This window comes from Ipomoea triloba, chromosome 12 (genome assembly GCF_003576645.1).
Source record: "Ipomoea triloba cultivar NCNSP0323 chromosome 12, ASM357664v1".
Lineage (NCBI taxonomy): Eukaryota > Viridiplantae > Streptophyta > Magnoliopsida > Solanales > Convolvulaceae > Ipomoea > Ipomoea triloba.
The window spans coordinates 1,376,783-1,403,574 of record NC_044927.1 but is presented as its reverse complement, the minus strand read 5'-3'; the positions used below and the strand labels follow the sequence as shown (position 1 = coordinate 1,403,574).

The 26,792-nt window shown below is 36.9% G+C and overlaps 4 protein-coding genes across 4 annotated transcripts; 1 reads left to right on the top strand and 3 right to left on the bottom strand.

The window, feature by feature from the left end:
* The first annotated feature begins 3,223 nt into the window (after positions 1–3,223).
* LOC115998936 (subtilisin-like protease SBT3.9) lies at positions 3,224–7,714 on the top strand. The gene is made up of 11 exons (XM_031238604.1): positions 3,224–3,552; positions 3,679–3,776; positions 4,226–4,323; positions 4,450–4,608; positions 5,086–5,197; positions 5,292–5,823; positions 5,914–6,008; positions 6,106–6,348; positions 6,444–6,558; positions 6,700–6,886; positions 6,975–7,714. The coding sequence occupies exons 1-11, from the start codon at positions 3,463–3,465 to the stop codon at positions 7,535–7,537; spliced, it is 2,292 nt and encodes a 763-aa protein (XP_031094464.1). The 5' UTR covers positions 3,224–3,462; the 3' UTR covers positions 7,538–7,714.
* Positions 7,715–7,801: 87 nt separating this feature from the next.
* On the bottom strand, positions 7,802–9,451 carry LOC115998937. Its single transcript, XM_031238605.1, has 2 exons — positions 9,217–9,451; positions 7,802–8,328 (listed from the first exon to the last, which is right to left on the bottom strand). Exon 2 carries the CDS (start codon positions 8,324–8,326, stop codon positions 7,925–7,927), a length of 402 nt encoding a protein of 133 aa, XP_031094465.1. The 5' UTR covers positions 8,327–8,328; positions 9,217–9,451; the 3' UTR covers positions 7,802–7,924.
* Positions 9,452–9,951: 500 nt separating this feature from the next.
* LOC115997895 (2-oxoglutarate-dependent dioxygenase DAO-like) lies at positions 9,952–12,484 on the bottom strand. The gene is made up of 3 exons (XM_031237315.1): positions 12,028–12,484; positions 10,621–10,939; positions 9,952–10,510 (listed from the first exon to the last, which is right to left on the bottom strand). The coding sequence occupies exons 1-3, from the start codon at positions 12,360–12,362 to the stop codon at positions 10,262–10,264; spliced, it is 903 nt and encodes a 300-aa protein (XP_031093175.1). The 5' UTR covers positions 12,363–12,484; the 3' UTR covers positions 9,952–10,261.
* A 1,589-nt stretch (positions 12,485–14,073) lies between these two features.
* Positions 14,074–21,821, bottom strand: LOC116000217 (kinesin-like protein KIN-14E). The gene is made up of 24 exons (XM_031240248.1): positions 21,678–21,821; positions 20,934–21,188; positions 20,766–20,838; positions 20,518–20,649; positions 20,198–20,436; positions 19,776–20,103; positions 19,412–19,511; positions 19,132–19,313; positions 18,932–19,047; positions 18,623–18,725; positions 18,248–18,400; positions 17,946–18,092; positions 17,636–17,836; positions 17,292–17,456; positions 17,049–17,153; positions 16,695–16,835; positions 16,434–16,613; positions 16,202–16,328; positions 15,918–16,117; positions 15,637–15,819; positions 15,230–15,325; positions 14,941–15,138; positions 14,584–14,855; positions 14,074–14,494 (listed from the first exon to the last, which is right to left on the bottom strand). Exons 2-24 carry the CDS (start codon positions 21,077–21,079, stop codon positions 14,305–14,307), a joined length of 3,777 nt encoding a protein of 1,258 aa, XP_031096108.1. The 5' UTR covers positions 21,080–21,188; positions 21,678–21,821; the 3' UTR covers positions 14,074–14,304.
* Positions 21,822–26,792: the final 4,971 nt, after the last annotated feature.

Genomic DNA, 26,792 nt, shown 5'->3' with positions numbered 1-26,792 from the left:
ACTTTTGAACACAAAGAATCCAATCGAAACTCAACTCCTAATATTCGTAGCAGAAATCGAACCCTACCATATCGTTAGAAGCAAGTCTTAAATAAGGCTTCTTATCAACAAGACCGATATTCTAGGGGCATTTTTGTCTTAGCTTCTTCATCTACATACATAGCCTTACATACGCTGCTGGTTTCTTGTTGAAGTTTTCACGAGATGAAAATGACTCACCTTTGTCCATGCATGCATGCATGGTTGAAGAAACAAACAGATATTTAGCCCTATTGCCAGCAAATCATCAGACTTTGTCTCTACCAAAAGTAAAATAAAATAAAATAAAATCAGTCCAATATGTATTTTGAGTTACAATATAATGTAATATTATGTGTTTTATAAAATAATATTTTTAAATTTTGCGTAAAGCACAATTAAAGGTCGTATTTCGTCTTTAATTTAAAAGTATAATATTATATATATATATATATTCCAATGTCGAGAAATATCCTATCTACAATTATAAATCATAAGTAGTAGACTAGTATTTGACACATTTGTTTAGATGATGAAGGAAACTCACCGTCACTACCTGATGGGTGAATTGAGTCCCGCTCATTTATGTGCAGTAGTTTACTAACTACACAGAAAATGTAATATGGTAAAAGTATCCCAAGTATTAAATATGGGTAAGAATTCTTTATCCCTAATCAAATTAGAACTTCGTTAACTCGGGATGATCCATTTGTGATCAAATGAGAACAACTCGATCTCAGGTGAGAATTGCGAATAAATCTGATTTGTCCAGTTTAAAATGATATGGAAAAATGTGGTGACATTTATGTAGTTTTTATTATTATGATTGTACATTTGCACATTTAAAAATATTTGACTGTGTATTTGCGGATGAGGATGAAACTGATGATATATATATATATATATATATATATATATATATGGATGAGTGTATATGTATATATGTATGTATAATGGACCACCTGCAGCTTATTATTGTCTTAAGCTGTATGTATGGTCAGTTCTGTATGGATAGATAAAACAGCAGGTTTTGATTGCCCTAAGCTGCTTCTCAATATCCACCCCACATTGTTTTGGATCCGATCCGATCCGTCCCTGACATGTACTCAAACATGTCTATGATATCGATCGATATTGTATACTAATACTATAGATATGTAATATGTTATTGTTTAATGATACGATCCCACATCGGCTCCACAAGAGATTGTGGGGTGGTTCTTAAGTTGGGGCCAAACCTCCACTCATGAGCTAGCTTTTGTGGTGGAGTTAGGGTCTTGGTTTGAGTGCCGTATCATTTAATTTAAACCTTTATTCAAACTTTGAAGTAACAAATCTCAATGGTAATGATAATTCATGTATGTTGTTATAATATATATATTATGCATATATAGTCTAACTATAGTTCAATTATAATTCTTGTTGAGGAACACTATCATTCAATTGTTATGTATTGGTGGATGAGAAGTCTCACTTAAAATTTGCTTCCAGTTAGGGTGAGAGTTGGTTCTTGCCATGAGCAGTGGGGGTTTGGGTTTAGCTAGGTTGGACTCCTTGTGGGCATAATTAACTCATGGGGTCTAATATATATATATATATATATAATTGGCAAACTTAAAAAACATGAGTTATAAAAAAATTATGAGTTTGCAAAATTGTTTAGAATTCAATTCGCCTCTGGCAGTTTCACCTAATATGATAGGAGTTTATATAGGACTCCTTATGAGCATGCACCAGACACTTGTCCGCCCACAGACTGAGTTGCATAGTCACCATAATTTACTTATTTACTCATCCCATATTTCTTCGTGAGGGTTCTGGCAAGGGAATATTGTCTTTCATTTGCAAAGTAAAAGGTGGAATGAAAAAATGAATGTTATATAATTATATTAAAAGTTAAAACTTTGTGTTTCAGTAGGTTGAGAAAGTAGCTAGCACTCAAACAACTGAGAGTAAAATTATATACAACAAGATAACCCATTAAATTTAAATACATGAATGTAAATTTATAATGGTTCAGCATCCGCAATGATGAGGAGGGAGAGAGTAGTTTGAATGAGTCAACAATGAAATAAATCATCAAATTACTTTTATTTAGATTTCATATCAACATCATGAAAGGATTACCTAATGGAAGCCTGAAAAAAATGATAAGGGAAAATACTTTTAAAAGTAAATACATTTAATTATATCTTAATTTTAGAACAATGAGTTAATTGAGCACTTAGAGCATCTAAATTAATTGGGTTTGATTTCAAAAAGAAAATCAATTGGGTTTTTGTTGTAGTTTTTTAGGAATTTTGCATTCGTAATTAGGAGAGAGAACATGAGATGAAAGAGAAAAGAGAAACAAGCAAAAAGAAAAACAAAGCTGAAAAAAAATCTATAATAGCATCATTAACGCACCTGGGCAACTAGTTGGCCTTCACATGTAGAAAATGCTAAAATCAAAGCATTTAGTGGGTCTCATAAGTTTGCCAAAGACCAATAACTTGCTGAGTGTATTTTTTCTCTCTTTCTCTCCTCACATTCTCTCTTCCACCTAAGATTATCTTTATCAGAGCATCTTATTCCTTATAATGGAGTTTATTCGCGATTTTTGAGGAGTTTTTATAAGTGTGAGTAGAAAAAAGAAAATGGGAAGAGAGGAAAAAAATAAAACTAATTTAAAAAAAAAATATTAAAAGGTCAGTCTGTCAGGCATGTCTCAGACGCCTGCCGTGCACATAACGCGCACAACAGGAAGAGGCTTGTGTCAATTTTGGGAGCTTGTTATTGTGCTATTCACCCTTAATTTGCAGATGTTCTTCTACCATTCCCTCTCCTCTCTCCTCTCTCCTCTCTCCTCTCATGTCAAGTTGTCATTAATTGACATTATCCTCTATAATTCACCATTGATGGTGATACTCTAAAAAACTATGCAAAAATCATGTTAAATCCACTTATATGGATATGGATGCTCTTATGAGTAGTAAATGAGATGACACTTTTGTCCCAAAAATATAAAGAGTAATAATGATTAATGAATATGAGATGGGGGTGGTATTTGTGCATAGGTGTGCAAAACGATTAAATGAATAGAATAGTCGATTGGCACTTTTTAACGGTCCAGAAGTGAAAAGTGGAGGCCTCGTGGTTGGTTCAGTTAAAAAGCAAATCCCATCACTGCACTCTTCACGTTTCAGTCTTTTCTTACAAATCAAATCTCTCCCCAACTATGACTCAGAGAGAGAGAGAGAGAGAAACAGAGAGACAGAGAGAGAGAGAGAGAGTATATCACAGTATACCTGTGATTCTGTGAAGCAGAACATCTTCTCTCTCTCCTCTTTATTTCACCCCATTCTCTGCCTATAAAAACATCATCTTTTTCTCCGAACTTCCACTCTGTTTCCTAAAGTCCAGGACCCATTTAATTTCTCATAGGTTTCAGGCAGCCATTGGACAATGGATTCCTTGAGTTTTCCCAAAAAGAATGCCTTTTTTCTTTTTCTTTGTGTTTTTCTTGCCCAGATTAGCCTATCCCTTTCTTCCAAGGTTAAAAAAAAATGGCTCCATTTTTTTTTTACTGTTTTACATCGTTCAAGAATGTCTGCTTCATGCTGCATATGTACGCTGTTTCTGACTGTACGATGATTGTGTTTGTTGTTTCGTAAAATGTAGTTGTATGTCGTCTACATGGGAAGCAAAGGGAGCGGCGAGGACCCAGAAGGGATTCTCAGGCAACACCACTACATGCTAGCTTCTATCCATGGAGGAAGGTCATTTCTCTCTCTCTCTGCAATTTTGATTTTTCATCTGTTTTATTCATACTTCTTGAAATCTCTTCCCATAATGTCGTTTTTTGAGGGAAGAGAGAAGCCCGCAATGATTATATAAAGGGTCCATTGGCTAAATCCTGTCTGGTTACCTAGTGTGGAAAGTCCACGGATCGCAGTTGTTCATGGCTGACAAGCTCAAAACTAATAAGGCCAATAGACCACTCTGTTGAGAGTTGAATTTGTAGGCCTTGTGACCCTGGCCGTCAAAGGATTGACCTATATTGCCTATAATTGATAGCTCAAATTAAGAAGGTGAATAGGCCGCTCCCATCAAAAATCAGAACTTGTAATCTTGTGGTTATCTGGTCAATAGTCTAACTAACTTAGTTATGTGTGTCTCATTTTGGTTAATTTTTGAGTGAATAACAAGCTGTTGTTGAATGTTGCAGTGTTGAGGAAGCTATGGCTTCTCATGTGTACAGTTACAAGCATGGTTTCAATGGGTTTGCAGCCAGGTTGACAGATGAACAGGCCTCTGAAATTTCCAGTAAGCAACTAACTCCATCTTCAATAACTGTGACTGACAAGTAATTTGAGTCTATTAAGGATGTTAAGATGGAGAAACAACAGTTTCCTGATACAATTGCACTCAATGTTGGGTACTTACAAACAGAAATGCCTGGAGTGGTCTCAGTTTTTCCTAATTCTAAGAGGATGCTGCACACGACGCATTCCTGGGATTTCATCGGGCTTAATGGCGAAGAAACCATGGAAATTCCTGGGTTTTCTACCAAGAACCAAGTCAATGTCGTAATCGGGTTTATTGATACAGGTAGCCTTTCTGTTACTGGAAATTCTTTCAGATAGAATCATCATAGGTAGGTGGATAGTTGATAACACAGTGATGGTATGCACTAAAGAATGTAATTTCATCTATTTCTTTGATTTCTGGGAAAGCCCGTAGCCTCTATCTATCTGAAGATGTGCTTTGGGTGAAACCCGCTTTTTAACCCTAGCCAGCAAAAGGCTAAAGGAGGTAAGTCAGCCTAGATTACCTCATAACTGATCAGTCTGGGTGAAGCCCACCCTGTGATCCTAGTTAACAAAGGGCTAAAAGAGGTAAATCACCTATGTTGCTCATAGTTGCCTGGTTCAAACCATTCTGTCTTGTAGATTTGCAGTCCATAACTTCAGGGCTTAGCTTAATCATCTCTCTCCATCCCTGTTCTCAGCAGCATAGCTTGGTCCCCTCTGCATTTCTGTTTTCTTCACATGTTAATCCAGTTAACTATGTCCTGTAATAAAACAGGGATTTGGCCTGAATCTCCAAGTTTTAGTGATACTGACATGCCAGCAGTGCCAGCTGGATGGAGGGGACAATGCCAAACTGGAGAAGCCTTCAATGCTTCAACATGCAACAGGTTTTGATTGTTATACTAACTTTTGCCTGCTTTTATTGAAGCTAATTGATTAGTTGCTTGGCCACTAAGCTTCAGATGTTATGGTCTTGTCTAGGAAAATAGTTGGCGCCAGATATTACACTGGTGGCTATGAAGCTGAAGAAGATTCTGGGAAGACGACGATGACATTCAAGTCTGCTAGGGACAGTTCTGGTCATGGCAGTCACACGGCTTCAACAGCAGCTGGCCGCTATGTTGCAAATATGAATTACAAAGGGTTGGCATCTGGAGGGGCGAGAGGAGGTGCACCTATGGCCAGGATAGCGGTCTACAAGACTTGTTGGAATTCCGGTTGCTATGATGCAGATTTGTTGGCAGCATTTGATGATGCAATCAGAGATGGAGTTCAAGTGGTGTCCCTATCTTTGGGTCCAGATGCACCCCAGGGAGATTATTTTAGCGACGCCATCTCTGTGGGGTCCTTCCACGCTGTAAGCCATGGAATAACTGTGGTTGCTTCGGTTGGGAATCAAGGAACGGAAGGATCAGCCACTAATCTCGCTCCTTGGATCATTACAGTTGCTGCTAGCTCAACTGACAGAGAATTTACATCTGATATTGCGCTTGGGAATGGTGTTCGCCTCATGGTAATGTCAAAACTCTGAAAAGACTGAAAGTGTATCTGAACATATAACACGATTCCCCCCTGTTCTTATCTGTTTCTTGCTTAATCGAAGGGTGAAAGTCTCAGCACGCTTGAAATGACTTCATTTGCAAGAATCATTCCCGCTTCCAAGGCTTTTAATGGATACTTCACGCCTTATCAATCCAGGTGAAGCAACAGGTACTTGACTGTTTATGAAACCCAGACAGCTGTCCATTATACAATGATCTAAAGCTGCTTTCTTCTCTCCAACCTTTTTCGCTAGCTACTGCTTGGAGAGTTCTTTGAATAGAACCAAGGCTGAAGGGAAGGTTCTCGTGTGTCGACATGCTGGAAGCACAACAGAGTCCAAGCTGGCAAAAAGTGAGGTGGTTAAAGAAGCTGGTGGAATCGGGATGGTTCTTATAGATGATGCGGATAAAGATGTCGCCATTCCCTTTGTCGTCCCTGCTGCAATCGTTGGGAGGCAGACAGGATACGAGATCCTATCTTATATTAACAGAACAAGGTTTGGTTGGTTGTCTCTTCCCAGCATTCGTTCTGTCAAACCAGTTCAATTCATAATCTGGATTTTAATCTATATATCTTCTTCCATTTCAACAGGTCCCCTCTGTCTAAGATTCTGTCTGCTAAGACTGTATTAGGAACCCGGCCTGCTCCCCGTGTTGCTTCCTTTTCAGCAAAAGGCCCCAATTCTTTGACTCCAGAAATTTTGAAGGTAATATGCATGCCCAAGATACTAAAACCGTCTAAGCAATCATAGGTTTAACTCTTTATCGTTTTCCCTCGTTCGTTCTGAAATCCATGATGAGAGGATGCTTTGTCTCTTGCAACTTTTCCTGACTGTTTTCCTTTGCAGCCTGATATTGCTGCACCTGGTTTGAATATCCTAGCAGCTTGGTCTCCAGCAATTGCAGACATGAATTTTAATGTACTTTCTGGAACTTCGATGGCTTGCCCCCATGTAACGGGGATTGTAGCGTTGATAAAAGCTGTGCATCCATCGTGGTCTCCATCTGCGATAAAATCTGCAATCATGACAACGGGTAAAGCTGCCATGGATTATTTTAACTTTATCAGCAATGCTTTCCTCCATACGTAACTTTATAACTCGTGTTATCACTGTCAATGCAGCTACGGTTTTGAACAAGCATCACAAACCCATCTCTGCTGATCCCGATGGGAGAAGGGCCAATGCGTTTGATTTTGGTTCTGGTTTTGTTAACCCAGCAAGAGTCCTTGATCCTGGTTTGGTCTACGACGCACAGCCAACAGATTACAAAGCATTCCTCTGCTCAATTGGTTACGATGAGAGATCGGTGCACTTGATCACCAGAGACAACAGCACCTGTGATCAGACACTTCAATCACCATCCGCCCTTAACTACCCATCCATTACAGTGCCAGCCCTCAGCCACGAGTTCTCGGTGACCAGAACTGTAACAAACGTGGGAGAGCCAAGAAGCTCGTACAAGGCTGTTGTGTTTCCTCCAAGAGGAATCAATGTGACTGTGGTGCCTAGACGACTCACCTTCACGCATTACGGTCAGAAGCTTAACTTCACCTTAAGTTTCAAGATGGCTGCTCCAACACAAGGCTATGTTTTCGGGTCATTCTCATGGAGAAGCAAGAAGAACTGGGTAAGATCCCCTCTGGTTGTGAGAGTGGCAGGCTCCAGGATGGGTCTTCTGGTGTAGAACACCTGGAAAAAAAGATGTTTAAGGATCAGATCATAGGAAGTAATAGTGGATCCAATGTCATTCATTTGTTGCAGAAACTAGAAATTTAAGAATACATGTAATTATCATACAGTTTATTCTTAAATCTTATTGTTTAATGATGTTTGGTTAATGTAAATCACTGAATTCTGGGTCTCTACTTACATGTATTGTCATGCAACCCATATTCACCAGTTTGACCTTTATACACGAAAGACATAACCTCCACAATGCCATAACTCTAAGAAGAAGATAATGTTGCAATTTGAACACAGTAAAAGTATTTTAGTTATTACTAAACAAAGCCAACAATGCATTACACAATTGTATTGTATCATATTGAAATGCATAATGACAAGTCAGTTATTACAAGCGCTGGCGTCGGGACTGAATCTCTGAAGGATCAACTAGACCTTCTAACACAACGAGATCATCCAATAGGCTCAGTTTCTCCTCTTCGAGCGCCTTTGTCTCGTCTTCAACTAACATTAACTCTTTCTGAAGCGTGCAGCTTTCCTCCTCCAACAGCAAATACTTTCGCCTCAGTACACGATATTCATCTCCAGAAGTAGAGGCATCTACTGCCAATGAATTTTGCTTTGGTTTCTCCGATTTGTGGAACAACATGGAAGCTTCATTTGTCTGGCCTCTTTTGGAAGCCTTCTGCCCTACTTGAACCGACAGGGCCTTCTTTTGTGCAGCAGCTTTCTTTTTCCTTGACTTGGGAACTAGATCATCCTCAGGTAGCCCTATCCTCTGATCTTGCATCTCTAAATATTTTATGGAAAGAACTATTAAAAAAATAAACAAACAAAATCATAATATGCACATAGCAAACATCTACAGTTTGAAACAAGTAAAAGCATTTCAAATCAATTTTCAATAGTATCAACAAGAACTCAAGAAAATAGACCTACAAGAAATGAAGTTCATTATTCAACTTTACAATATTTAGCACAACAGCTGAAATGATCACACAAAATAAAAGAAAGCTCAAAATTTTAAAAGAAAATAGCAGGTAGCTTATTGCGTTTGGGATACAGCTCATTCGGATTGCACTATACTAACCATTTGGTTATCAAAACACAATCTTGTCTCACACTATCCACACTAAGTGAATGTGGTTATTGTGGTAGAAGATTTTCTACTATAAACTGAGTGATAAGGTTAAATACTTAAATCCCACACAATTCATTCGGCATACAGACCATAAAAGAGAGACTATAGTCCACATGTATATAAACATAAATGTGCAATCCAACTATCAGCTTAGGTTTTTAGTTGAGACGGAGCACATGGTTCAATTCAACACGTTAGGTACTCATGATCTATATATCTGTAAGCACTGAACTCTCTCTCTCTCTCTCTCTCACACACACACAAACACAAACCATATCGGTTCATTCATAGAATGCTAGAATAATTTGAAACAAGAAATAGCATAAAAGCCATGAACTTTTGAAATTCTATTAGGCAAAACTAGTGAATTAATGCAAGATAGGGAAATGAAGGGAAGTTCAATCGAATTGATTCAACTATCCGCCTAAACCAGAGCCACCATACAAGCAAAACAAAAATCTAATGATCACAGAAAACCAAAAGAATGATTCCCACAAGCAATTAAACAAAACAAAATCGAAGGTATAGAGTCGAAGTACCTGTGAAACAAATCGGCACCGGTAGAATTCCTGTGCGGCGTTCTCCTTCCTCCCTGTCACTGCAATCAAAACCTTCCCGGGTTCGTTTGGTGCGTAAATATGGAGGAGAAGAATAAATAAATAAATAAAACGTGTTCTAATTCTGGGCTGAATAGGAAATATGTTGGGCTCCTTTACATGGAAACTTCTTAGAATTTGCTAAATGGCCCATCATTCAATAGTTATACTATGGACCTGGACCATCCCAATTCACAATTTATATACTGAATGAAAGTTCATAATTCACATTGCGAACCTTCAGAATGTAAATCGTGAACATTTAGTTGTGAAGATTCAATATATAAATTGTAAACATTCAGTATGTAAATTGTGTATTTGGATCCGGATACACATAATAATTGCCCTATCATTCTTAACTTTTTTTTTTTGGATTCATGTTTTTCTTTTTAAATGACGAAAGAAATCTAAAATCATTATTTAAGAATGTGCACTAGATAAATCTCATTATTCTATAATAGCTTGTAATTATGCAAAAAAAAACAAATCGCACTAGAAAGATCATATGCAACAAGTTCGACTGAGAGAGCATTGACAATAATTGTTTTTGAAATAGAAATTTTGATTCTTTTTTGTTAATATTTCATTAAATTTGGACAAAAACTCATTTAAAAAAAAACCATAATAAAAAATTTCAAAGGAAAACTTGGAATTTCAAAAAAATTTCTACTCCTTCAATTACTAAATAATAATTTTGGTTCTCTTTGTTAATATTTCATTAGATTTTCATTTACAGAGGTTTAGATGAAATGACTTGGATCTCTTCTAGCTTAATTAGAAGTTTCACCTCAGAGAGAATGTGTCTCATCTCATATAAGGGCAATCTACCCTCTCAACATACTATCAGTTTATTAGACTTTCATTTGTCAACTTCATTATTACAAGGGCACATAGATATTCTATCAAACAAGCTTAAGAGCCCCAACACTTCTGCCACTTTGATCACATCAGGCATGGCCAGTTCAAGTCGAAAACCCGCCCTTAGTCTCTAAGCATCAGCGCGCAAGAGATCAAGAACTTCCCCGGCATGCATGTTGTTCACCTGCCGGAGCTTTCTAAGGTCTTCGTAAGTGGTGGGAGCATACAGGGGGAGGCGATCAGACCCGAGAAGCTGCAATGGTGTTTCTATGGCAGCCTCTCTCGGTCCCAGAAGGAACGAGGCGATTGATACCCGAATTGCTGCTTCTTTGCACATCACCCTGTGCCTCACATTGCAAAATCTCCCATTGCTCCAAACCTTATGACCAAACAAAACAAGTATATATATGATAAGACCACAAAGTGATGGATGATCTAAACATTGAACTATGCTACCTAGGACAAACAAAAAAAAAACATTTTACTTACAGCAGCCATGTCTCCAAGGTTAAGTAGGAGGGTACCCGGGCAGGGATCAACAGCCACAAAATCGCCCGATTTATTCATGATTTCCAGTCCACCTACACTCTCATCTTCCTGCAGGACAGTAAGGAATCCCGAGTCTGTGTGTATCTGCACCCCAGAACAGCCTACATTCTCGGGGGCGAAATGATACTTGTTTATTCTGAACTGGCAAGGCCATTCTTCAAAAAGATCACCACTTTTCAAACCCATCCCCTCTCCTAATTTTCGCCCAATTTCCCTCATCAACTCATTCACAGCTTTAGCATACTTCACTATGGTCTCTCTATCAACAACATCAAAGAGAATTAGCTAATATAACGTTAAACATATAACATATATATAAAAAATAAATTTGCAGTTTCTTCTCATTATCAGCTTAAGCATTTAGTCGAGACTGAACCCATTCTTCAATTTGGTATCAAACTACTTTAGTTGAGACAAAACACATCCTTTGGCTTATACTACTAATAAACTCATCTTGCATAATCCAAGTGATGCCTAATCCAAGTGATTTTGAACATCTCCAAGTTCTATCAAGATTCAAATAGTGTAATGGGTCTGGCATATTACACACATGAAAGGAATTAGAGACCAAAATCCCAATTCAAGTCTGACATATACTAATTACTGCAATAACTCAAGAACTGCTTAAAATTGCTTGGAAGGTACAGCTCAATACAAGTGAACCTCTGCAATTTCTAATCAAGATTCAAATAGTATAATGGGTCTGGCATACTTAGACACATAAAAGGAATTAGGGATCAAAATCCCAATTCTGATTTTTTTTTTTTTTTTGTGGCTAGAAAAACCACAGCTATTACTACATGAGAGTTTGCAGTGGTAAACCTCACCTTGTTATCCTAACTGACAAAAATCACAAGAAAGTAAATTAACCTAGATTGTTCAACCAGTTGACCAGCTCAAACCAGGAAGGCACCAAACCAATGACCAACTTGGCTGAAGAAAAACCAGCAGCCATTATCGAGAGTTTGCACCCCGATAAATCCTACTTTGTGACTCTAGCCGGCATAAACTAGCTTAGGTTGTCTAAAGACAAAAAGGAAATTAAAACCAGTCTAAATTCGACATAACTGATCGTCTCAAACCCATATTTGCCTACTCCGCTTAAGTCTTAACTAAAATCTTATGGTTTCCAAGACAAGTGCCTTGGCAACTTGTCTAAGTTGACCCATCCCAATTCCTGTTTGAAATATACTAAGCTAGTTACTACAATAACTCAAGAACTGCTTCAAATTTCTAATCAAGAATCACAACCTCAAACTAGCATTCTCAGAATCACCAGAAACTCAAATTTCCCAATCGGGTCTCCGTGCATCACTGGAATATAACAAAACTGATTAAAGATGAAACCTTTGGTGAGGCGAGGCATCCAGGTCAGTACAGAAGGCTTCAACATCTTGAGGAGACGACATATCGTAGAGCCCAAAAGCTTCGTAGAGTGGATTGGTCGGAGTCGGGGACACATACCCACTCCCGGGAAGAACATGCTCGTTTCTCCTCTTGATCTCCACCGGAAGATCGAACAGCGACTTCACCACTTTTTTCATCTCCGACATGAGCGACGCCGGGAGAATCTCGCCGTGGTTTATGACCCTGAAGCATCCCCACTCCTCACACGCCTCTATTAGCTTTCTTGTCTGCGCCGGAAAGTCCTGGAGATCGATCACCGGCACCGGGGTCTCCATTTGGTTGAATCCCACGAGTTTTTTATTATCGGATTGTATTCCGTTGGGCTGATTTGTAATGAGAATGGTGGTGGATAGTAATATTATATATAAATAATCTAACGATAGAGTGTATCATAAATCTAATCTCGTAGTAGCAGAAACCAAAATCTCTTTGATTTCTGATAACAGTTCTTGAACAGTAGAGTAGAGTGTTAGCCATAAGTCCAAATGGTTTTGATGGGAAGAGTGTTTGGGGGACAGCTTGCCGGAAAAAAACGAAAAATGTGACGTGTTTTTGTTGTCTGGTTTTGGGACATTAGTTGCTGGGTTTTTGACGGAAATGGCAATTTTTAAAACGTGGACGAAAGAAAGAAAGAAAGAAAAACTTATTTGTGAATAAAAAATTGAAGTCCCACTTGTGTTTGTACAGTGTATTTCATAAAGAAATGGCGCATACGCAAGTGGATCACCACATTCTCGTTGCACTTAATTAGCGGAGTGGCCACCTTGAGCGCGGAGAGGAAACGCAAGTGGAATCCCATTCTTTCACTGCTGAATTGAAGATCAAGTCTCTGTAAATGTAGCAGTACATGACCGGAATTGAATGAAGATAACTCTCTGTAAAGCCACTTTCGGATTCTTCATTGCCGCCGTCTCCTAAAGCACCCTGCATGCAAAAGGTTCAAAGAATGAAATATGACATTTTTATCATGGAAAAAAATAAGAAGATTTTAAAACGCTGAGAAAAAGATACTTTGAGACATAAGTTTGACTATCGTTATATTGTGGATCATGATTCATAATACATTGTGCACTATGGATTATGGCTGATACTGCAGTTGTGTTGGGGAACTGCAGTTGCGCGGAACAGAGGCCATGTCATCCGTCTGGAACTGCAGTTGTGTTGAACAGATACTGCAGTTGTGTTGAAAGGATACTACAGTTGTGTTGAACAGATGAACGGTCTCTGTTCCGCGCAACTGCAGTTTCATTTTGACACAACTACAGTATCTTTTCAACACAACTGCACTGTCCGTTCAACGCAACTGCACTATTAGCCGTGATCATGATCTACAATATAATTTGCGTAAGTTTGACGTCAGAAATGCATTTACTACTTGTGTTATCTCATGTATTTTTATTTTTTAAAAGTTGCCAACTTTTTTTTTTTAAATACATGAGATATGTATTTTATACTTGAAACGTAAGTCTCATTTGCGTCTACATTTAACATTTAAAAATTATTTAAAAAATACAAATGCAAATGGGACTTGCTTTTCTCATTTTAGTATGTGTTTTAAAATCATTCCATTTTTGTCCATGCATAGGAAAATGGTCCCATTTCAATTTTTGACCCCATGCAAATTAAAACATTATATTATCTTTGACCCTCCCATTGTTTTGATCTTCTTATTCAGAAGAAGTACGTAGTTGTGGTGGTAGCAGTAGAGATTTCAAGAAAGGAAAATGGCTCCGGGGTTGGGATACTACTGTATCATCTCGGTAAAGTCCTACTTGTGTTTTTTTTTATCAGAAAGACAAAAACTCAAGTCTCAAATGAGTTTTTCCTCTTTTTTTTTTTCAACTTTTAAAAACTATCCATTTTTGTCACTTGTTCATGAAAGATGGTCATTCCTATCAAAACCCCCCATTAGTTGCTCTCAGTGTTAATGATTTGGCTCACATGAGAACACCGACTTCTGGAGAAAGACTAATTTTATCTGTCAAATAAAAGGAACCAAAAGTATAATAATCAATTAACAATACAAATCATTAGAGTATTCATAATTACAGCTCTCTAATTACCTTTATAATCCTCCTCTCAATGCAACAAAACTATAAAGATTGCACAATCAAACCTATCCGATATATATAACATAAAAACTAGATTAAGGATGTCCTAAGGTGGTTAGTACTTGCTTGTCTGTTATCTATGTTCAAACTTATGTACACACTCTATTCAGACAGAAAATCTACCATTTGACCTATCTTTGGTGCAGTCTTCTTGGATATCCACGAATTCCTCGTCTTCCCCTCGTCGACCTGCCTGTTCTTTCCAATATGCCACTAGCTTCTTCAAACGAGCCACTTCCTTGGACGAAACATTCTTGCTGGGATCGTTTACAATGGATCGTACTCTTGATGCGTACCTAAATAACACGAATGGTATGGTTAGTGCGAGATAAAATAATATCTCGGGGGTAGAGGGAGCTGAATGGAAAGATTGAGAGTAACATACGTGAGAGAATTGTATGTCTCGTCCAAGTTGGATTCGACTGGGGAAACGTTCACAAACATTAGTGTTTTGGCGTTTCCACCGAGTGAATCACTCATCAACATCGTTAGCTTGTGGTTTCTATAAGGCACGTGTTGGTTCCCCGTGGAAAGTGCACTAATCACGTCCCCGAGTGCAGAGAGGGACTTGTTGATGCCTTGAGCTTCCTTGAGCTGATTGCCTGAAACACCCGACTTTTTCACTCTCTCGGAACCAGCAAGATCCACGAAACTTAGCTGCACGTAGGGAGAATGAATCGATAATGTTTAGCGGATGAAGCTAAGGATATTGTCAGTGCTAATAAGAGACTAATCTTAATACCTTTCCCCTCGAAACAGCCTGCGTTTGGAGATTTGTGCTTTCGATAATAACAGAAAGTATCAAATGGGACCTCGAGCTCTGCTCGTTCATGAGAGTTTCAGTTGTATGTCGTTGCTCTGAGCCTTTCTCAATGATTGTTCTTAGTTCTTCATAGGTAGAAATAGAAACAATTGTTGCATTCTCAACGACAACCATGCCCTGTTGCACCAATATACACTATCAGCCCGACATATACATCACACACACACATATTGATAATCACAAGTATCTATTGTCAATGATCAATCACCATTGAATCCTTTTTTATATCCAATTTTGCCCGCTTTCCAGACTTCGGTAGAAGGAGGTCTATAAGTGTATCTTGATACAATTCCACCATATACGCCTGCATCAATCTAAGAAGTTAGAGCCTAGAGGTGCAAAAGAATCACAGACATAGGTAGACCCCGCCTTGTGACCCTAGCCAGCAAAAGACTACAAAGAGGTAAACCAGCTTAGGTTGCCCATAGCTGACCAGCTCAAACCAAGAAGGTCAATAAGCTACCCCTACTAGCCAGCAAAAGACTACAAGGAGGTAAACCAGCTTAGGTTGCCCATAGCTGACCAGGTCAAACCAAGAAGATCAATAAGCTACCCCTACTAAGAGTCGAACTTGAAACTTTGTGATTACCAAGCTGCCACAGGTCGACCAATTACCTTCAAGCAAAAAGACAACTTCTTGTTGTCTCGCTTCATTATTGTAAAGAGTTCGGACATAGCTCGTGGTGTTAGTCCGGGGTTGTTGTCACATCCGTAAATGGTAAAAGTCTTCCCAGAGCCGGTTTGTCCATAGGCAAAGATGCAAACATTGTATCCATCAACGGCTGATTGCACCAAATACTGGAATAACCGTAGGCATAAAATAGTAACGAGAGTTATAAAACAAAAAAGTTGATCTTCGACAAATGGGAAACAACAAATATTTCAATCATGCTTACCTTTGTATCCTCAAACACGTGTTCTTGGGTAGAACACCCATCAAACACTCGGTCATACATATGCTGTTTTCTATCGTCTTTCCATAGATGTTCAACAGTGAACTCATCAACACATGTCAAGGCATTTTTTTCCATTGCACCTCTCTCTCGTTCGGTAAGAGGCCTTACTCTACAGTAGACTCGAATCTTTCCTTTCATATCTAAGAAATTATCGAAAAGTCTTTAAGAAATGTTTCTAATGTACTTAAGATTGTATGTGGCATATATTTACGAAATCGTAATACCTTCTATAACGTTGAAGTATCGCTTCCTCAATACTTGTTCCTCTCGATAAAGTGCTTCCGTCTCAGCCAATTGTGCCGCTTGCATCTTCAAAAGCATAGCGGTTTGCTCATTCTTTTTATCGATCTCCTATTAGATGCAAGTATGCCAACAAAATAGCACGATCAAGAAAAAGAAAAGGTAAATAAATGTCATCATTGCTAAATAAATAAAGATCTAGTAAAAAATTGCTACCTCTTTTAATTCTCTCAATTCCTCGAGCTCTTTTAGATTCTTTTGTAATGCTTCTAGCTCGTTATCCTTTGTTGCAAGGATTGACTGCGTGGCAGCTAAATCTCGTTTGACCTCTTCCAATTTTTTTTGAAGTTCAGAAACTTGAAGTCTTAATGCCTTGAATTCATGTTCAGAAGTTCTCTGAAGGGTAAACCGTAAGCATTTAGAAATCAAGAACTAGGTATTTAACGCAACGCAAAGGCGAAACATGAAGCAAATTACCTCGCTATTTTTCTTCTTTTCGAGCCGTGTAATCTTTTCTTCTAACGATTCTTTTTCACTCAAAAGTTTCCTGTTTGTTTCTTCTGCCGCGTGCAACTCAGCAAGCCGGACTTTCAGTTCATCTTGGATCGTATGTAAGACCTATAAACAAACACCGATTTTAGCAGTTTCACTTTCACATAGCTAACCTAAAACTGGCAATTGCATAAGCAAAATCAGTAAGCAACGATGAATTGTCGACTTTGCAGATAAGGCACGTCTAAATTCAAGATTTGCCTGAATAAATTGAGATATAAAATCTTAAAGACAATAAGTCTCACTTCACATCGGACCACATGGAAAGCAAAACCAAACCTTATTGTTTGCTTCCGCCAACTCCTTTTTGATATTATTCTCCAGTCCTTCGGGGCTCAATTTTGCAAGTCTCACCTCCATGCTCTGCTTCTCCATTAGTACAGCCTGTTAAAGCGCATAAATTTATATTTATAGCGGAAACTGTTCATAAGTGCAAAAACGCTACCAGGCTTTACCATTATCAGTCTCCCCGTGATATGTGTGTGTATATCGGGATCGTGAGCAATACTTGAATGACATTACCTGAAGTTCTGAATTTTTCTCTTCGCACTGTGATCGGAGTTTATCACGATCACTAGTCACAGCTGCTAAATAATTCTTCTCTGATCTCAAGTTATCTTTCAAATTCTCCAGTTCTTCTTGCATTTCTAGCTCACGTTTTTGCCTTTCATCTGAAGTTTCTACCAACTGGAGAAGAGCACAGGCAAATAAGCATACATTTTGACACCAACTAGTAAAAAAAAAAGGCTCAAATGGAGAGCTAAACGATGGAGAAATACATTGTCGAAACCAATTAAATGTCCTAACATAGCCTAAGTACTCGATTACTAAGACGGTATAGTTTATTTAATCATAGCATCACTCACTTCACTAATTTTTTTCTCCGATTCTTCAAGGGCTCTGGATAGGTCCTGGATACATTTTTCATAAACATCCATTTTCGGGGACTTGCCATTATTCGAAAGATCTCCATTAACCGAACCATTACTACTGGAGCGTGCTTTGGAATAGCGGCGTAGCATCACATCATTGATATGTGTCTGAAGGGCAACACATATTTCCTCTCCCTGCAATAGTAAAGAAGAAAAAGCCCCACAAGACACAACAAAGTAGCAGTTAATACCGTTTTATATGCACAATACAAGAAACTAACTTGGTAACTTTGAACTCTTGAACCTGTTTTGTTTCGAACTGATATATATGTAAGACACCAGCAACTCGCATCTTAAAAAATACAGCACTGTTGCTGCTACCAAATTGCATTATATCCCTTAGTTCAGCGGAATGTAAATATTCCTTTGGAACTGGGCGGAAAAAATGAACCTACAGCGAGCAAATAATCGTTTTGGATCAAACACGAATGATGGAGCTGAAATTGCAAGTGCTCATATGAACACATAAGCAAAGCCATTTAGATATTGCGGAGTATAAAATACACGTATTCTCAATTGAAAATTGCAGGACGAATCAAAGCTCACCCCACGTTTGTTTATGCCCAATATTATTTTTCCAGGCAAGAGTCCGATTGGGTCATCAATCTTACGAACAGAAAAGAAAACTGAATTCCCATATGGAAGTGTCCTTATGATCAGCAAAAATTGTTTTCTAGCATCATCTTTTGTCAAATTTTCCTGCCACAGTAAGCGCTTTCTTTGTAAGGAATATAAAATTGGTAATCGAAGTTTCTTCTTAATTGCAGCTAAAAGTAGATCAAGATAGTTGCCACAAAACGGGAGAAACTTTTGGGTTCAATGATGGGTGAAAGAGGATTTGACAGATAAAGGAACGAGCACAACATCTTCTTGCAAGTCCTGAACTTTATCGAAATTCAACCTAAAATTAAAAGTTTTTACCATCAATTGATACCGAGAAATGATGTCCAATTCCCACTCCCTCTTCACACGAGTAATTGCAATTTGTCTAGGTAAAAATTGCTGTAAGAGAGACGTCCAATCACTGAAAATAAAAAAGCAAACAACTTTAAGCGAGTTTCCATTGATGATAGCACTTCAAGAAGAACACAATGCCGGGAAGATGATGAATATAATAGTGATTTGCATTCAGACATTCAATAAAATACGAATATTAAGTTTCAAGCCAAATTTAGATACAAAAAGGCAATAACTTGTATAATAGGACTCAAGTAAACGAAAAGTACTAACGTGCAGGATTCGAGGCTGTTAACATATCCAATTTCAACCAATATCTGCAGTGCACATAACTGTGCCGCATCGTCCCTTCCAACAGGATAATTCCCCAATATGTAATCGTGTTGTAACTGTAAAAACAGTTCAGTTATTACCCCAAGCAAAGAAGAAAAACATCAGATCACTGAAAGTAACAAACTAAAAGCAAATTTTACTTGAACATAGGACAATTGAATGAACATTGGATCAGTTACGGCTTCATCTGACTCCCGGAATAACTTCTTTTTAAACACTAGTTTGAAGTGCATAACGTCCCCTTTGCCAATGTACTTCGATGTCTTAAAATTAGCCAGTAGATCCGCAATATACGCATTGTCATCTAAGCCAAGGTATTCCTCTGCTTAAGAAGACAGCTTGTTACTGGACCAATGTTCAAATAAACTAAAATGAAATAAAACGAAACATCAGATGCAAAATGGTGTCGGAAAAGGTTACCATTTCCTGGCTCAGGCGACTTAGAACCATTGGCAACCTTTCGACATTCAAATAGGGTAAAGCTAGAATAAGTTGACAATTTGATTATCCCTGCAAGCTCCTGGCAAGTGGAAATGTGAGAGCATTTAACAAAAGAGGGTAGAAAATAAACCGCAAATTATACTATAGACATGGATAAATGTTCATTTTTTTGTGTACTGAAGGTTTAGTGCACAAAAAAATGAACTTTCAATGTATTAAAAATGAACCTTCAGTATATTAAAAATGAATCTTATGTCTGTGGTCCACCTTATGGTCCATGGTATAATGGTTGAAAATAAACCATACCCTAGCAACCTATAAAATACATTTATAGAAGTTATACCTCAACTGCATCTGCTACAGTTGTGGCCATGTCAAATGTGATTTCCTCGAAAGTTTCATCCAAGAAAAACACGACTGTAGTGAGCTTTTTTCTAGTTAAAAGAGCTTCAATCTCCTCTCGGCCCGGAATTGTCTGTCTAGGCCCTGCCTTAAGCGAACGTTTCAAAGCAGTCAATGTGTCCAATGCAAAGGCTTGAATGTCAGTATCAGTGGTCGTTCCATGTGCCACGCTACGGATATACTCTGATAAGTATTCACCGATCTCTTTGCCAGGAGGCATGCAAGATGCACAGAGGTACATCAGCTCCCACGCCTTTATCAAACATTGCCTAAACGGAAACACATATTTCTGGACTAAGAGCCGTGAGGTGAATTTAAAAAGAAAATCGATTGCTCGAGTAGACAACTTAGATATCTAGGTACCTATCGGGATTATTTCTCGTCTGCTTTGAAATTTGTACAAAAAGTTCATCGTGAAGCTCGGTTCGCTTCAAAGCCCGCTTTAATAGTTTGCAGACGAGCTCAATTTGTTCATCTAAGCCGATAGTAGTCCCTCGATCAGAAGAATCAACTCCCATGTACTTCAAAATGATCTGAAAAAGCTTGACAGCTTTACTGACGAGATCTCCGTTTATCTTTAGAATGGACGTCGGGATAGGCTCCTAAAAGATTGCAACTTTTCTTCCATTAGTGAGTGCATAGAGGTACATATATTTTCATACTCATTAAGTGCAAATCCCTACCCTTTGGAAACACAACATATCCTCAAACGTGAATTTCTCCCTAACTTGAGGCCCCACAGATTTTTTAGAAAATAAGCTACGCTTTCCAGCTGAGTGAATCTGCTTTTGCATCGCCTTTAGGAACACCTCGACCTGTAAGAAGCAAAAAATTTTAAGTTCTCTTTACTCATCATATGCATTTTAAAACAAAAATTAAACAAAATTTCCTTCTTTTCTCCTCTTCTTTAGATTATGGACACAGTTCTCACCTGAAACTTATCAATACATTGTATTGCTCCAGGAAGTTCGGTTGAAAGAACAGACGAAAGAGTAGACGAAGCACTGCAAGTCCAACATCGGCATTTGTAAAACAGTCGTTAAATTACAAAAGATAGCACTTGCTACGCAATTTTGTAATGCTAAAGCAAAATACTTACGCTGTAGCTAAGTTTGAACTATCACTATCGTAACCATCTCCATTTGAGGTAACAAAAGACCCCGAGTGCAAAGGCGTTTCGTGTCCATTGCTAGAATCAAAAGACGACCTGCTTGATCTAACACTCCGGGCCATCGCAGGCAGCATATAAGAACTGATACAAAAGCTTCAATCTGTGTAACTTCCCAACAGAGCACCCACTTCCACACAGGCACACACTCAACTGAACCCCACTTCCTTAAACCCTAACTCTATCCTGAAAATTTGTAAATTCAAAATTGAAGTAAAGTTCAATCACAAATTCATAATCAAGAACTCAGTTCAATCCAAATACCCAGCATAAAATAAAATAAAATAAAATAAAAATGATAATTCAACCCCCATTACCCAAAACCACACAGACCAGGATTTTAAACACACTCCACATGAAACAAACAAACAGAAACCTGAAATTGAAAGTAAATTCCCAGAAAACAACCAAATGGGTACAAATTCAACTACTGTACCGAGTACACTGAAACCCAAACACCATAGATCTTCAAAAATGGTAACTTTTCATGGTAAAAAACAAAACTTGGTACAAGAAGTAGGCATAGAAGAAGAAAATCCAAAATGGGCATTCATGGGAGGCTAAATTGGTTCAGAAAATGGAAGAATTATCAGTTCACTGCCACATATATGATATGCAAGATTGCATAAAAGAGTGCTCACATGCATCTGCAGAAAGGGTCAAAAGGGAGTGTACCATTGGAAGCGCAGCTTTCCTTATAATGAAAGGTCGCCACCGGAAGAGAGAGAGCTCGCGGTGGTTTATGGAGGGAGAGAGGTGACGGTCACGAGACGTTTTTTTGAACTACAAAATTTCAAGCTCACAATGTTTTTTTCAAAAATATAGTTCAATTCTCTTTGACAATTAGGAAAGTTTACAATTGGTGCATTGGATGTAGAATCAAATTTTACTCTCACGCTTTTACTCTACGGTAAGACAATCAAGAATAGAATGTTTTTATCATGTTGGTTTCAAGTGTCTACATCAATAATTTGTGAGATGGAATCAAAGTTGAAAGTAAGAAGTGAAATTTTATGTAGTATTTTATATTCTGGATAAATTTCACTTTATGAAACTGACAAAAATAGTACAATTTCCATATTAGTTGCACTGTTTTCCTAACTTTTGAATTTTGATTGACACCACCATTATTTAAAGGTGAACATTAAAAAAAAATAAGTTCTTGTGTAATAACTCGTAAATTGTGTAAATATTAGAGATTAAACTTATGATTTTTTAGAATAAAAATTATTATGTGTACTTTTATTTTTTTTACTTCAAGTATTATTTTTACACACAAAATTTTAATGTAAACATTTGTATTAAGATTCACATAAAAAAAATAACTTATTAATACTTGACTTAGTAAAAAAAGTACAGTAAAATTTAAAAGTAAGATTTGAGCGTAATGTACTGGAACTCTTTCTGAGAATGCAGAGATGGTACTGTTGTACAGCTTTTAGGGAAGATTGGAAGAACAAGACAATTAAGAGTACTTTGCGTTACTGTACATGTCATCATTATATCTGCGTGGTTTCCTAAACTATTTACAGAAACTTATGTTTATGTTTTTATTCTTTGAGTGATAACAGCCGGAATTTAAGAGATTTTTTTGTTAAAATTTTAATGTCATTTCGCCAGATATTTACAATCCATTTAAGAATAATTAATGAATACAAATAACCATGTCAGAACATTAACTACTATTCGAGATTTTATTGTTAAAAAAATAATACAAATAAGCAATGTTGCAAAAATTCCGTCTAATCTACGCCTAGACGCTATGTGTCGACTTGCTACTTAGCGTATCACCATCATCGGTGGTTTAGACGGTCGACCGGCTAGGCCGCTTAGGCGCTGACTACCTAGACCTCGTAGGCGTCGATTAATCTACCTACCACATGATTTACTTATTGAATTTATAAACACCCAATGAAACCTTGATATTGAGAAATGATGTGAACTTTGTTCAATTTTGTAACTTTACAATTTGATATATTTGTACAAATTTTTGAAATTATATTGTTTATACATATAATAAATGCTATGTTTTAAAATGTAAATAATAAAATTTTAAAATTCAAAAGGATAAAAGTTTGAAATTTAAATTATGCTTTATATTTATTATAAGTTTTAATACAAACTTAAGAGCCCATCACCGGCCCGATCCCGGAAGAATGTTTTATTTATTATTATAATAATAATTAAGAGCGTAAATGCAATGAATTTTGTCGACCACCCATTTCAGAGCACACATACTCTATTTTGTATTGCTTACTTACATTACATATTTGAATCAATCTAAAATAAAAATGAGTACATTTGTCAAAATTTTTACTTTTTTCTTTTTGTCATTTTAATAATCAAGGTTTCATAATTTTTTCGGTCTATATCCTGAATCACGTGAACCAGCGCCTTATGCCCATAATGAGGTAAATCAAACATGCCTAACTTCGAGCCCCACACCAAATTGTACCATTTACATACAAAAAACCCACATTTAACTGAGACCATATTGGTGGAACTCATATCCAGATTGCCTGTTGTAAGATTCAAAACCCCACAGATTGGAATAGAGTTTCAAGTGTTTTATGTATACAGAAATTGCTTGTCCAATAGACCACTGTCTTGACTCTTGATGGCAGAATTTTACTCTTTTTTTGTAGAATAGACAAATCATTTTGGCAAAATTAAAGTGGCATAACCAAAAACTTGTGGTACATACATGAGAAAGTGGGGTAGGAGGGAGCAAAATGATAGATACTTGGCCTGGAGTGCAAGCATTGATCATCCGTCGTGTTTTACAAGGCTGGGCTTCAGACAACCTTATTTATTACATGGGGTTTTAGTGCCAGTAGTTACCACTTACGTTGGACTCTGCTATGCCATCTTTGCTTCCTTCTTTCCCCTCCTTCCTTAATTTGGATGTCCTTTTAACAAGCCATCAAAACTTCACCTAAATGCATACGATCTTACACAGTTACACCCCACCAAATTGTACATTATATTGTTTTTAAAACAAACAACAAATGTATCTTGGTTAGGAAGCATTATTTTAATGCGGATAAAATACAACACAATATTATGCAATATCACAGCAACCCCAACTAAGTTGGTCGGACAGTTAACTTGGTAACCATAAGATTCAAGTTTGACTTCCCAAGAGAATTGTCTATTAGTCTTCTTTGTTTGAATCGGTATGAGAGATTTTGTTTACCTCATTGTGACCCTTTACTAATTAGAGTCACAATGTAAGTTTTATCCGGAGCATATTTCAGGTAGTATTATTATCCTTCTTAATTTGATCAGTCAGTCATGGACAACCTGACTTTACATGTGGTCCTTTGGCGACTAAGTTCGCAAGGCGGATTTCACCAAGCGCTCACCTTCGGATAGCGATATCCGGAATCACGATTAACCCAAATATATTGTAATTTAAAAATAATAATAAATTAAATAGTTTTATTTTGGTGATGTTGAGGTAAATCAAACAAAATATACTATTGTATCCTGCATTTTCTTTGGGTGAGGAGGAAACTTACAATCACTATTTGAAGGTGCGCACTAAATAAACGCTAATATATAATACAAACTATATATTTGAAAGTTAAACTGAATTAAGAAGACGCTGTGGGACGGGTTTGACCACGAGTGTTTTAGCAAGAAAATTGTGTAAATGAATATGGAGTTAGTTGCGTTGAGTCCTATGTGGCGGGCGGGAGACGAGGAGTGGTCAGTAAATCATACAAATGGAGTGAGGAATTGAAGATTGAATGAGTTGAAATAATTGATGGTTATAAATTTATTCACGAGAATTCCCTCCACCCCACTAATACCAATTCAAGTCCATCTCCTGTCATTATACATGCATATATTATCCACTTGGCATGTGATTGTGAACGACAGCAACTTCATTCCGGCCTAGTCGAAGCCATTGCCAAGCTAAGCAAAAGGACACTACAACCAACACTATGATGGAGAAAAAGAAAATATATAATATAATGTCTCAAAGTAATAGCTGAGTGGTTAGAACATAATTCTTATATCAGGGTTAATCTAAATTTCATTCCTTAAACAATTAATTTTAAAACACGTTAATTTTATCCCAAATTACTTCTCTTTCTTATTAATTATGACCTAATTAATTGAGCATGACAAAACTATTATGTTTCTCCAATAGTACAGATGATGTCTCAAGCCCTTAATCTGTAGAGATAATTTGAAGTAAAAATCATATTTTTTAAAAAAAGTGCGCTTACACTTTTGATAGGGCCTGATTTATTTATAAAAACGGGACCACACAAATATAAAGACCGACCTGATAACAATTATCTTAGCTTACTAGGAATCTTTTCTTTTCTCCTTAACCATGGCCCCATACCCTTAACCATGGTCCACTCTCCACTGTATAACAAATTAACAATTGTCCTTACTATGAAACTTTTCTTTTCTCCTCATTCAGATTTTACTATCATTAATTATTACGAATGGTATTGCCACTGTAAAACGCGTTAGTTAGATTGCATGATTAATGATTTCCCGCAACGTAACCAAGCATATTTTGCCCACAAGATTAGTTTCTTCACAATAATGCATCATCATTTGTTTCCCAGGTGAAATTATTAATTAGGAGCGTGCAAAATTAAGTGAAAAATCAATTATCAAATGAAATTAAATTTTTTATCAACAATTTTTTAATTTAAATATTTTGATTCAGTTATCAATTAATTCGGATCAAAAGTGTTGATTAACCGAATTGTTTGTGAGTATATATATGTGTGTTTTTTAATTTTTTTTATAATTCATAAATCATATTATTATAATAGTTCTTCAATTTTTATTATTTATAATTATAATTGTTGTAATTATTATTTTGTTGTGTGAAATTATGAATTAAAATTTTTATTTAAACTTTACTAAAATGTTTCAGTCAATCGGTTGATCGATCGATTAATTATCTTTTAATTCAATTAATTTAGAATTAGAAAGTTTGATTAACGTTGAATAAATTTTTTTTTAATTATTAACTAAAAAATTGAAGTAACACCTAAAAATTATTTCACATTGTATGATATTGTTTCCTTAAAAGAAGAAGAAGAAGAAGAAAAAAAAAAAAAAAAAAAAAGGATAGCCCACCTCATTATAACCACCGTTGACAAATGGATGTAAACTTTTACTTTTATCCTTATTATTACCTCAATTTTCACTAAGACTTTACCTAAAATTTGTGCACAATTAACGAGATTGGTACAATTATGATAACATTCCCAAATTCCAATTTTGGTTTTTGGAATCCAACTAAGACTTCACCTTTTTTGACAGGGTTAATCTAAATTTCATTACTTATATTTTGAAGGTGTTGCATATGTTAGGTTAGAAATACTATGAAAAGTGTGTAATCTTCATTAAGCTTGAAGGTGGCAAAGTTACACGTGTTTCATCTCTTTTTCTCCTAAATTGCATGACCTTTTTATGACGGAAGAGGATGAGTGGCATATTCATGACCATTCGTGACCATTTATGATGAAGAGTAATTAGCCTTCATGAGCGTAAGCGCATTCATAGTAGGTTGATGACCATAATGGTAGGATAGTAATCCTTTATGACATATTATTCCTTCATAATGCCTATAACTTTCATTTTGCCCTTATCCGATAAGAACCACTCTCCAAACGAAAATTTATAGATAAATTTAACCATCATTCTGCAACATTTAATGAATAAGAAATCAAGTAACAAAAGATTGTACTCACCTATTGTTATACATAGGATCATGGTTCACACATCGATGTGGACCATGATCGTCGAATG

Coding starts and splice junctions, on each gene's coding strand:
- LOC115998936 (XM_031238604.1), top strand. CDS start 3,463: ATGGATTCCTTGAGTTTTCCCAAAAAGAATGCCTTTTTTCTTTTTCTT. Junction 5,198..5,291: donor AATGCTTCAACATGCAACAG/GTTTTGATTGTT, acceptor GGTCTTGTCTAG/GAAAATAGTTGGCGCCAGAT. Junction 6,349..6,443: donor TCTTATATTAACAGAACAAG/GTTTGGTTGGTT, acceptor CCATTTCAACAG/GTCCCCTCTGTCTAAGATTC.
- LOC115998937 (XM_031238605.1), bottom strand. CDS start 8,326: ATGCAAGATCAGAGGATAGGGCTACCTGAGGATGATCTAGTTCCCAAG.
- LOC115997895 (XM_031237315.1), bottom strand. CDS start 12,362: ATGGAGACCCCGGTGCCGGTGATCGATCTCCAGGACTTTCCGGCGCAG. Junction 10,940..12,027: donor GATGCCTCGCCTCACCAAAG/GTTTCATCTTTA, acceptor TGTTGTTGATAG/AGAGACCATAGTGAAGTATG. Junction 10,511..10,620: donor ACCTTGGAGACATGGCTGCT/GTAAGTAAAATG, acceptor TTTGGTCATAAG/GTTTGGAGCAATGGGAGATT.
- LOC116000217 (XM_031240248.1), bottom strand. CDS start 21,079: ATGCTGCCTGCGATGGCCCGGAGTGTTAGATCAAGCAGGTCGTCTTTT. Junction 20,650..20,765: donor AATGTATTGATAAGTTTCAG/GTGAGAACTGTG, acceptor TGCTTCTTACAG/GTCGAGGTGTTCCTAAAGGC. Junction 19,048..19,131: donor TTCAATTGTCCTATGTTCAA/GTAAAATTTGCT, acceptor CTGTTTTTACAG/TTACAACACGATTACATATT.